Source organism: Acinonyx jubatus, chromosome A2, assembly GCF_027475565.1.
Source record: "Acinonyx jubatus isolate Ajub_Pintada_27869175 chromosome A2, VMU_Ajub_asm_v1.0, whole genome shotgun sequence".
NCBI classification, from domain to species: Eukaryota; Metazoa; Chordata; class Mammalia; order Carnivora; family Felidae; genus Acinonyx; species Acinonyx jubatus.
Genome location: NC_069383.1, coordinates 126,561,915 through 126,574,467, shown reverse-complemented (window position 1 = coordinate 126,574,467; position 12,553 = coordinate 126,561,915). Strand labels below are relative to the sequence as shown.

General features: G+C 38.9%; 1 protein-coding gene across 2 annotated transcripts in view; it reads right to left on the bottom strand.

Moving 5' to 3' along the window:
- SHQ1 (SHQ1, H/ACA ribonucleoprotein assembly factor) overlaps window positions 1-12,553 on the bottom strand; it is a 99,542-nt gene that overhangs the window by 70,474 nt on the left and 16,515 nt on the right. For both annotated transcript variants that reach the window (XM_015066050.3, XM_053219056.1), the window contains exons 5-6: window positions 11,692-11,804; window positions 5,018-5,145 (exon numbers count right to left, since the gene is read on the bottom strand). In XM_015066050.3, coding sequence (XP_014921536.2) covers window positions 5,018-5,145; window positions 11,692-11,804 — 241 coding nt within the window. The remainder of the gene's footprint in view (window positions 1-5,017; window positions 5,146-11,691; window positions 11,805-12,553) is intronic.

The window sequence follows — 12,553 nt, the reverse complement described above, 5'->3', positions numbered from 1 at the left end:
CCTCCCCCGTTCATGCTCTGTCTCTCTCTGTCTCAAAAATAAATAAACGTTAAAAAAAAAAAAAAAAACTGCCCTTTTGCTCATCACAACTGGACAAGGCCAGAAGAGAGAGATTTCCTCACATGCTGAGCCCTTTTCACATAGTTTCCCAAACCCACTTCTGTCCTCTCTTAGGAGCCTTAACTTTAACATCGCTTCTTTTTGTTTAAAGGCTTCCTTCCAGCCATTTTACACTCTATCCTCTGGGGGAAAAAAATCTTAAGCGCAGTTATTGGAAATTACTAGAAGCAATACCCCTCTACTCATTAAAATTTACTTAGTGCAAAAAACCAGATCTTAAAATATATTTATGTAATCATTTTTTAATGATGTTAGAAATTCTTTGTTTAAAAAGTATGAGAAGAAACAGGAAATGTATTTGCACAAGTGCTGCTTACATAAATGACAATGATGGGAATGCATTTGCTTTAATTTGCTGGCAGCAACATAAAGATATGTGTATACTTTTAAACTTAATGCAGGTAGGTGTCAGGTGAAGCATTCTTTAAAGACTGGGATTTGGAAATAGAATTAATAAGACAGATAAACTGGGTGCAGAATGTCTCATTGAAGGGCTAATGTGAGGATCCCTTAATTTAAATAGAAGCTCTCAGTTCAATTAAAGCAATGTGATTTAAGGAAAATGTAAGAAAGCACATATTCACTGCATGAAGAACGTATACCTAACAAAGTATTTTAGTCCCCTAGTAATTCATAAGAAGGTTTGAGACAGTATTCTCATAGCTATAGTTTTGAGATGTTCATTACTTCAGCTAATAGCAAAGTGCCAGGTGTTCATGATGATATTATCTCACTTGAGAAAAGCCTTTATCCTAGTTGACTAATAAGGACTTCTGCTTCCAGATAATTCTAAATCATAAGGTAAGCATTCCCAGAACCATTTAATAATACATTTACTCATCTAAATGTTTATACCTTCATTCTCAAGTAATCACACCTGTATATACACTTAATCCTTTGTAAAGACTGACCTAGGAACTATAGGTTCTGATGTTCCATTACCCACAAGTAAGGGCCTCTGCATAACATAAGTCACTTTCCAAGACCGTGTATGTAAGAAAAGCCTACTTGAATGTACTCAAGAATTCTTGGATGCCAGGTGCCCCTAACCTTTCCTTAAAACACACCACCACCTTTTTCTGAGCGTTTTCAAGTCCATTTTGGCTTAAATAGCTCATTAATAATACACAAATGCCTTTAAATTCTGAAATTCAAGCAAAGGAACCAGAGATGATAAATAACAATATTAACAAAGTAGGAAATCACTAGAGAAACCAAAAGTCTTAGCTCCCCAAGGCCTTTTTGATTAGAGCTGTAAATCACATCACCCAAAGGGGAACTTGGGGAGGTTTGCACACAATCAGGTCTAACTAAGCTGTGGCAATGGAAATGACTACAGATGCGGTGCCAACAATACTTGGATGATTGCCACCATGAGTAACATTTGTCAAGCATTTGTATGACTAAGCTACACTACAAAGCAGCCTTGCTATACAGTTCACAACATTTCGGTTAATTATACTTCTATAAATAATCTACAGTCAAACAAAGGCAGCGGAAAGCTCAATTCATTTGGGGAAGACACTGGTGCACTAGCATGATGCAAATGGCCCGGGACCACCTCCCAATGTTAAAAAAAAACCCCAATCGGTACATGTGAAGACTGCAAAGGGGCTCCCATCAAAATGGAAAGTGACCTTCTTAACTTCACTTTGAACATTCTCTAGTTGTGTTACTTTGAAATCGTCCCTTCTCTCTAAATCCCCCTCCCAAATATCTGTCTTCTGTGGGGCAACAATTAAATAATCCCTGATCCAGCTCCTCTCGGAGGAATACAAATCTGTCTATTATTGTATACTTTCTGGAAACAGATCAAGGGAACCAGAAGAAAATGTGCTGCATTCAAACCTTTAGCCTAAATGGGTAGTCCCGCAGCGCTACAACTTTCAAAGCTGACACTGACAGTTAGCTCTACAAACACTGGAGAACTCACTGGTGCCAAACAGGATGTCCCCGCTAGGAAGTTCATTGACTAAAAATGTTATGTGGTGTCACACCATGCAACCATGTGCCAAGATTCTTGGGCTGAGATTAACCACGGAGAGACAACATGGGAAATGTGGTAAGTCCATCCTCATGAAACCAGAGCTCAGCAGGAGCATAGCATTTAACACTTCCATTTACAAGCCTTTGGGGAGGAAGACTGGGATCATTAATAAAAGTCTCCGTGTTGTAACTCAGGCCTACAATGAAAATCATAGGAATCATAAAATCAAAGGAATCATAACTGAGGCAAAAACAGGGAGCAAAGTTCACCACCTAAGTCTTATCTGGAATTCTAAACAATCTAGCTTACTATTTTATGATGAGACTGAATCAAAGGTAGAGCCCTCACCCACACTGCTGTATCTGCCTGGCAACACCCACTGCAGTGACACAGAAAGGAAGGAAGCCAGGGAGGCAAAGAACAAAGAGGAAGTGGAAGGGAAAATACAGCACGAGCATGCTCCTTGAGTAGGCTAAGGACTTGAAAGTTTATTTCTTGGTTTATTTCTTTTTGCCCATATTATCATCTGGGTGAACACACTTCAAAACATTTTCACAATTCTGGGGACCTCCAATACTTGACCAAGAAAAAAAGAAAGAAAGACAGGGGCACCTGGGTGGCTCGGTCAGTTAAACGTCTGACTCTTGGTATCGGCTCAAGTCATTATCTCATGGTTTGTGGGATGGAGCCCCCATCAGGGTCTCTATTGATAGCACAGGGCCCGCTTGGGATTCTCTCTCCCTCTGGCTCGCTCTCTGCCCCTCCCCCATTCACATGCACGTGCTCTCTCTCTCTCTCAACAATAAAAAAATAAACTTTTTTTTAAAAAAAGAAAGAAAGAAAGATCTCATTAACAAAAAACTTCCCCCTAAAGCTTCATAAATGTACAAAAATTTTAATTTCACAGAGAGGCCATTCAATTTCTGGCACTCCCACCATTGATGTTAGTCTACAATAATAATCTCTAACATTTACAACATGCTAGGGATTTCAAGTACATCATCTCATTCAGTCATCAAGACAACTCTATGTGGTAGGTATAAGATTTCCACAGCAACCCTGCCAAGTTGCAAGATCACACAACCAGCCTGTGATGGAGCAAGGTGTTAAAGCCCGAACCCCATCTTCAGCTTATATCCATCCTTAACCCTACACTTGGCACATTACGAAAAGTGCTTTCTGTACAACAACACAGAGCTCAAGTTCTTCTACCTTAGATCACAAGTCCTTGCTATTTTTAAAGGTGATTTTTAAAATGAATCACCATACTAGCTTAGCAGGCTACAATTGTTCTCTAAGCACCAGTCGGGATACATGTCACAGGTGGAATGAAGATGAAGGGACAGGAAAGGCAGTAGTTAAAGGGAAGAACTAGTCTAATCTTCTGTTACAATTACACACAGAGAACTAACTCAAAGGCTGGCTCTCACAGAAAACAGGACCTAGAGCAAGCTACAAAGGATCCAAGTGAAGCAAGTTCGAATTTAAATCAAAGAAAGGCAATGCCTTTTCTTGATTTTTAGGGCAACTAGCTCACCCTTGTGGACAGAAAACTTAACTACACAACCACCAATTTCCACCTGCACCACCTTATCAAAACACTGCACCAAATTTGGGGAAACTGATTGAGACCAGCAGATAGCCTTGATGATTTCAGAGTGAGCAGACATTTTAAGCAGACCTAGGTGGCATATACAATTACCTATCTCAACTGTCTTAGCAATCCTCTACCTGAAAATGTGTCAATATAATGTGGGAGGTCTCTGAAAGATTCTTAAACTCAAATCAAATATAAAACCAAGGATTTGTTGAAAAGAATGTAACAAGAGCCATTATTTATAAATGAGTTTCTCTACTGCAGTAGTCAATTATAAAAGATTAAAGCAGCAATTTTTCCATCTGGTAGAAATCACCTAAACTCTAACAAAACCGAACTACAAAAATACTTTGTACAGTATTTATCTCTTCCATAAATATTTACCAAGAACTTAGTATACAACAGGCACTCTGCTAGACAACAGAAATATAGCAAACAGACGACCGCGTTACTATGCAGAGAATCAAAGTACTGTTAGGCAATAGACTTGCAGCTATTTCAGACTGAGTGGCCAAAGAAGGTACTGCAAAAAAACTGTAAACAACCCAAACATCCCATCAGTAATAAATAGCCCAAATATCCATTGATCATGATAAAAATATACAACAGAATGCCAGGCAGCTATTAAAAGCTCAGGAAGAACCCTACATGCCCGACATGGAAGAGGTACAACATGTGCTACACACTGGAGAAAGTCAAGAAAGAACAGAGTGCGTGTGAGTCTGATTATAAATTTCTTACAGCTAATATTCAGATGTTGGTATATGCACTGAAAAAACCCTAAAACTGTTAAGAGTGATTACTGTTTTTAATACAGAAATAAAAGCCAAATCAGTATACCGCAAAACATGGGCCTTCTACTCTTGATCTATCTGAAACTGTTATAATTCTAACATACAGATGTAATATCATGAAAAACTTGGAGAGGACATATCCAATTCAATCAACAGACAAAGGGAATGAAAACTAGGTCTTTTCCCACCATTGCTAATACTCAAATGCCCTTACTACAGTGGAATGTTCAGATCTTTTAAGCAGATTATTCAACTATTACAGATGTCCTGTGTGTTCATGTCCCTAAATTTACTTAAAAAATAAAAATTTTTTAAAGGATCCCAATGATTCAACTATACTTCAAAAGACTGTTCCAAGACCAGTCTAATCATCGAGTAGCATTTTCCAGTCTGGGGTGAAGACTCCATTTCCAAAATTAGCAAACCAAAAGAATATCTTCCCTCCATGAGAGAATTACAACTGTGTGCTTAGTAACAGGGAAGACGGGAAACAGATGAGCCTAATTTTAAGTTGCTTACCTAATGCAGCATGATTTTCTTGCTCCTGACTCTTTCCCAAAGAGGCCATCATTTTTGAATATATGTCAGTCCACCAAGGATTATACTTCAAAATCTGTTCAACAGCCTCATCTTCAAAAAAGTCAGCTCTGGAAAGAAAACAGTCAACGAGCTTGTTACATAGAATTGAGCTGAGTTTCATTTTTCTTTTAATTTTATCTTAACTCCTTACGTTTGGTATTAGAAACAGAGATTGTTAATTCAAAGTACAGATCAAGGAAATGAGCACTGTGTTCACTTTCTGAGTGGTCACTAATCACCATAAAACGAAAGCTGGGGTCAGACTAAAGGGATATGTGACATTTCTGCTCTCCTCAGAAACAAAGTGGAGAAAGCACCAGTCCTTCCCTTGAAGGCCCACCCCCGTACTGCACTGGCATGGGATGAGGCAAATCTGAACACAAAATGGACTGAAGCACTGAACTTGGGCTAGGTTTTTAAGTACCACCTGTTCTGGTAAGGTTACAATAAAGGAAATAATCTTTTAATTCTACCAAAGGAAAAAAAAAATAATCAACAGGAAATACGAGATACTGCACACCCACCCACCCCCACACACACACCACTTATTAGCATGCACCCTCATACTTTCTACCAAGATGCAATTTCTCTTACTTAGCTCTGCTAGTCCTAATAGTCCCTTGGCTTAAAACTATTGGAAAAGAACAAAGCAACGTTTGTAAAGGAGAGAAAATTAATTTGCGTGTACTTCACTTTCTGGGTTTTAACTTGCAAAATAACCGCTACCTTCAAAATAGGTTCCTGGAGGACATTTATTCAGAAATTCTACCACCTTGCATTCAAGGCTGAAAACTGGTATTCGTGGGAACAGAACAACAAAAAAGTAGAACTCATGGTGAAAAATTCATTTATATGTCAGTTAATTAGAAACTCAAGGAATTGGTTGTTTTCACAGGTTGATTTTCTAGCTGATAGTTTTATGACCTGAAATATTTTTTCTCTCAACTGAGATAATGAAATCTTTCTAAAATTAGAAACTCAGATAACTGAGTTATTAACTGAGTTAATTTCTGATTAGAAAATCAGATAACTTACTGAATTCTTCATACATGCCAAGCACTGCACTAAATACTTTTCACCCATCACTTTCTTAAATCTTCACACCATCCCCATAGGGAGGGGGTACTACTAATACTCCCATTTTACATGGGTGGAAACTGAGGGTCAGAAAAGTTGTATATCATGGCCAAGGTCAAAGAACCAGGAAGAAGTGTGGCCAGGATCTGGACCCAATTAAGTCTTACTCCAGAATCCAAGCCATTAACCAATATAAACATTCCATTTTTATGCTTGAGGAAATAAAAGTACATATGGGACAAAACCGAATAGCAATGATCTTGAAATAGTAATTCTCAATTATCAATTTTTGTCAGGTACATGACAGATATTTCAAAAAGATTAAGTACTACAAGTAAACAGCTAAAATGCTTTAATAAAAGTCAACAGGAAGTAGTGACTCTACCCTGTGGCAACAGTAGTACTGACTCCATTTTGGGCACTGGGGTTACACGGCTGACAAGAACATGCAGTCAGGGTCCTTACGGAACTTACAGTGTCATAGGAGGGCCCAGCAGTCACAATATAAGTGCTATGTAACTACTATGACCTAACAGTACGAGCATCTATGGCAAAGTCAAACTGGGATGACAGGGAAGGTCCCTGAAGGGAAGACTATCTAAGCCAATAGCTGAACGACAATAAACAGTTAACTAGACTAAGACAGATAGGAGAGAGTATTCTGGCTACAAGAATAGGTAGCAAAGGCCAGGAAACAAGAAGGCACGTTTAAGGGGGCAAAGGGGAGTTGAGGATAGCTGAAAACAATACGCTGTAGTGACAACAACACTGTAAGCCATGTCCAAAAAATCTAGTGGATTTTTGTCACTAAAAACGACTAGACACTTAAAACCTTTTACATATGGGTCTCATATCAGTGTGCTTTGGCCCACTGCTCTCACTGGTCTGGAACATGGTCTAGGAGCAAGCCCCAGAGCACAGAAATCATGGAGGCCTGGAAGGGCGTAGTAGCAACGGACGTGGAGCAAAGTGGATCTGAGCTACAGTCAGAGGCTAGAATCCTTAGGATGTAGACATAAAGGGGGCCAGGAGTCAAGGTCTATATCCAGCATTCCAGCTGAGACAGTTCAGTGGACAACAGTGCCCTCTGACGAGACAGGAACACAGGGACACTAAACAGAATAGCTGGAGACTTCCGCTTAGAACAGGCTGAGTTTGAGACATCCTTGCAGGACATACAGAGACTGGCGCAATAGGCAGTTAGCCACACAGATCTGATGCTCAGGAGAGACACATGGAATCGTGAGCATTTAGACAGTGACGGAGGCCAAGGGAGAACACACAATCACCCAGAGAGAACTTGGGAGAATGAGAAAAAAGGACTCCACATACTGGAGGGCTGATGACACAAGTCAAGAGTTGAAGAGCCCATCTAAAATGATTCTGGGTCTCCCTAGAAGAAGTGATGGGAAAAAAAAAACAAAACAAGACCTTGTAAAATCTACCACTTCCACGCCCTCCCTCTAAAAATTTCAAAATGTTTAAATGACTCTTTTGAGTAAAATCTCACTAATATAGTCCCAATAGTTGAAAATGTGATGGCTTATCCTTTACACTGTCCATGGTTCAAGAGTTTTGTGAACAAGATCTGAAGTTGACCAATGTTCTACTTTCCAAAATGAATTTATTTTCAAGTTTCTAAATGTCATTCACTCAATGAGCATTTACCGTGTGCCCCATGAAAATGCAGCATCAGGGAGATGAGGATCAGTAAGACACTCCTGACCCTTCAGGGCTCCACAATGAAATGGGAATGGATACAAAGAGAGAATATTGTAACATCAAGATGATCTGTCACTTGAAAGCCCCGAGGAGGGCTTCCTCTGCCAGTCTGAGAGGGGGTGTGCCAAGGGGTGACAGTGGAGCCCAGTCTTAAAAGATAAAAGTTATCCAAGCTAGGTGGAGCAAGGGAGAAAACAGCTGTCACAGGAGCATCATGAATACAAAGTGTGCAAGAAGTGGCGTGGTACAGGCAGAGAAATAACTAAAATTCATTACTGCTGCAGCGTATAGGGTAGACAGGGACAGGCAAAAGAGAAGCTCCAGACGTAAGCACAGTCCAGGTCACAGAGAACTTTCTACACCGTGCTAAGGAGGTAGAAGTTTATATACTTTAATTGATGGAGAACCCAGTGAAGATTTAAAGCAGATGTTCACTTTCAGTACTTAAGACATGATACTGGTGGTTTTATGGTTGATGGATTTGCAGGAGTCCAGGCTGGAGGTGGATACACCAAATACGAAGTCATGAGACTGCTGCACTAAGCCAGACATATAGGAGGACCAGAAAGAGATTGAGTGAAGGAAACAGCAAAGAGATAAATGGTACCACTTCTGGATGGATTAGAAGTGTGGAGAAAGAAAGGAGTCGAAGATAAATCCCGGGTTTCTACCCTGAGTGACTGGAGTGAAAAATGGTACACTCCACCGAACAGAAAATGCAGGAAGACTTTCCAGGTAAAAATGATGAGTTCAATTTTGGACACTCAGCAGAGGAGGTCAGCAAATACCCAGTCGCTCTCCAAACCCTTAACAACGTGACTTTTCTCCAGAGCACTTATCACAATCCAAATCTTGTCTCCTTCCCCACTAGAAAGTAAGCCCCATGAATGCAGTGACCTTGTGGTATTCACACAAATCCTCAGTATGTGTGACTCTGCCTGGCATGCAGTTCATTCAAACTGGGATTTGTTGAACAAATTAGTGCATATGTGAAAGAAGAAATCGATGAGATTTTCCTCTAATGCTTTTTCCTAAGCTTGCCGTTTTGAATAAAGAGCCATGCTGGAAGCAAGTGATCTTCTTCCCAGCCTCATCATTAGTACTCAGAGCCTTGACATTCCTCAATTAATCCAAAAGCCAGATGAGTGTATCAAACTCTTAAACAAATTTACAGCACTGAAAAGTTACAATTTAAAATGGCACCCCAAATGCTAGGGATCATTTTTGTACCTCTTCTCATCTCACAGATATTTAGAATGCTAACTCAATTCTTCTATTTTCTCCCAAAGAAGGACATAGGCAGATTTATGAATTGGTTCAGGTAAAAGATATGCTGACAATTAAAAAAAACAATATGCCTAGGGAAGGAAAGAAAAACCACTCTCGGCAAGAGAAATATGAAAACTTGGCGATGATAGGCAAAACAGGAAGGCCTATTAAAGAATGTTTCCAGATACCTTCAACAAACTGTAGTGTAAAAATAATGCCCAAAAGGAGTTACAAACAGCAAAAAATAGACAATCAAAAACAATGCATGTTTATGGATCATCTGTTATATGCCCAGTATTCTGCTGGGCTGCAAAACACACAGCAAGGAATAACATCACAGAATGGCCTCTAGATTTTACAACACAAGACCTAAAAAATAATTATTATCCTAAGTCATTTATATGTGCCTTTGAAAGGTATGAATTCTTCTATATACTGAATTTACCTCACTGTGTTCTGCCTTAGGATAGAATTAAAATTAGTTTTCCTTAAGCCTGTAAAATATCAGACACCGTGACGAGACATCACGACCAGTAAGAAGTCACACAACTTGAAAGTCTCATATACTTCACAATGACATATATTATGTATTACACATGTACACTACATTCACGTACATAAATGTCTAACATGACACACGCAATGTATTGTCTGCATGGTAGGTAAAAATTGAAGCAAACTCCACTGTGTTAACCATTAAGAACAATTTAAAAAGCACTGAGCTAAAAAAAAATTTTTTTAATTGAAAATTTAAAAGAATTTTACTTGGACTTCTCTAGTATTAACACATCTGGGTGAGTCAGTCAGCCAATATAAATAATGGGTAAGAAGTAACACAAAAACTACAATTAGCCAAAGTCTTACTGTTACTGGAGAAGTCACAAAGAACCTTTACTGCACAGCTCCCACTCTCCGACCTGCCCATGACTAAATTTAAACCACTCGTGTAAGAACTCTTCTTTAAATAATGGAAAGAATAGCTCATGCATACTATTAAAGAAAATGAGCTTCTGGATAAAGAAACACAGAAGATGGAGAAAAATAAGGGCTGCATATAATATCACACTGCTAACTATAAATTCCAATTTCCTAATTCTCTCAGGCCATGTCGTTATTCTTCCAGTTTTAGAAGAGAAGAGATAGGCAGTTCTTCTAATTAAGCTCCCTCCCACTTGAAATTTTACTCTTGTAAAGCTCATTCTGTTTTCATGCTGGCCCGAGAAATTTGCTGACAATGAAATTTCCCACTTTAAATATTCAGCATGATTTTAAATAGGTTTCTTCAAATTACTCTTCAGTGGACCTTTAAAGCCACAATTGGAGAGATAAAGGTAATTAGAAATGGCAATATAAATGGAGCTGAATCTCTCAGATGTCCTCCAAAATATAACATACCCTGCTCTTACCCAGTTCCCCCTAGGATGTTGAACAGTTCTGACCATTTATCACTACACATCACTCAATGCATTTGCACATCACAAGATATATTTCTGCCATTCCAATTAGTCTCCCACTGTGTCACAGGAGATAGAATGTTAATCACAAGAGTAACAGCAGTTAAACTGAAATAGTGTACATGAAAAGGAAATACAAAATGACAAATGGAAAGACTCTTTTCAAGTCCTGACGGAGCCACTTAGTAGTGGTATGACCTTGGGCAAGTCCCTTAACCTTCTTTACCCAACTGTTGTGAAAACGGATTTAAATAATCACTTGAGAGCACTTGATAAGCTGAAAGCACTATACAAATATAAGGGAATATGATGATTACAGCTGCATGTATAATGGTTTAGAAATTGTTGGCCCAGAGCTTGGGAAGAATAATAATTGAGGCCTACATCAACCTAGGACTCACATCCTAAGAGAGCCAGAAGCCAGGTGACAATCCCTTACTTGGAAGAAGTACTGCTTTTGTGGCCAATGAGAGACATCACAATGCTCAAGTGATTATTTACCTATGCATCAACTAGATAAGTTTGTTAGGCAAATACAAGCCTGCAAGTGACACATTATGGCAAAAGACACAATCAAGGCAGATGGGAAATACAACAAAACTTAAAATTAGATTTTATTTATACCCTACCGCAATGAACAATTATTTGTTAATTAGACTCAGATCTTCAATTACAGGTGCTCGGAAATGAAGTGTTGGTAAAACCCTGGATCAGCCAAGAAATGTAGTAAATGTAGATTCAAATTCTTAAAAAAAAACTGAAACATCTTTTTATTTACATAGACCATTAATTACAACAAAAAGTCTACTGAGAAGAACTATAAATATTCTCACGAATGCAGTGTTCTACTTTTAAGCTGGCAAAGAAAAACTTAAAGAAGTACATTAAGAGTTCTCCGATGCTGGAATGATATCTTAGAAAGATCACAGAGGCTTAACACTTTGTAGGTTAATTCAAAAGTCAGTTAAGGTTCTGAGCCATCACTAATTTCGAGAATCCCAAAACCACAGGCCTAGCATAGTTAAAAAGGCACTCCAAAAATTTTCAAATCAACGTCAGGTCAATTAAACGCTCAAAAAACTCAATACTCACAGATAATGATCAGGATCAAACTTGGCCAGCTCAGCATCCAGGCGTTTCTGCCTTCGTTCAGGTGCAGGAGTGAAATCTGGATCCTTAATATCAATAACATCACTCAATTCATCCTAAGAACACCCAGAAAAGAAAGAATAATTGCTATCTCCTATTTTGTCATTGAAAAATCTAATTTTGCATGAAAGGCCAAAACAAAGGAACAATCTGATCAGCAGGCCATAATACTACCTGTGACATGTAGATTCAAATCCAGCAAATGTTTGTTAAACACCTACTGCTTCCCTGTTAGAAGTTTTCACATAAGTTATCTCATTTAATTCGTACAACAAAGTGATCAATATATATCAGACATAAACGTTCATCATAATTTTTTTAATGTATATTTAATCTTGAGAGAGAGACAGAGACAGAGCACGAGCGGAGGAGAGGCAGAGAGAGAGAGACACAGAATCCAAAGGAGGCTCCAGGCTCCGAACTGTCAGCACAGAGCCCGATGTGGGGCTCAAACGCACGAACCATGAGATCACAACCTGAGCCGAAGTCGGACACTTAACTGACTGAGCCACTCAGGCACCCCTGAACATTCATCATTAAAAAAACAAAAAACAAAAAGCAAAAAACAGAATAACTCCCTGCAAGCAACAGGAACATTCAATTCTCCATCTCTTCCCCATTTACTCCTAGAGATTTTAAAGTTATTAACAGCATGTTTAAATACATTTCTAAATTTTTCTTTTAATGTTTATTTATTTTTGAGACAGAGGGAGACAGAGCGTGAGTGGGAGAGGGGCAGAGAGAGACGGAGACACAGAATCTAAAACAAGCTCCAGGCTCTGAGCTGTCAGCACAGAGCCCAAAG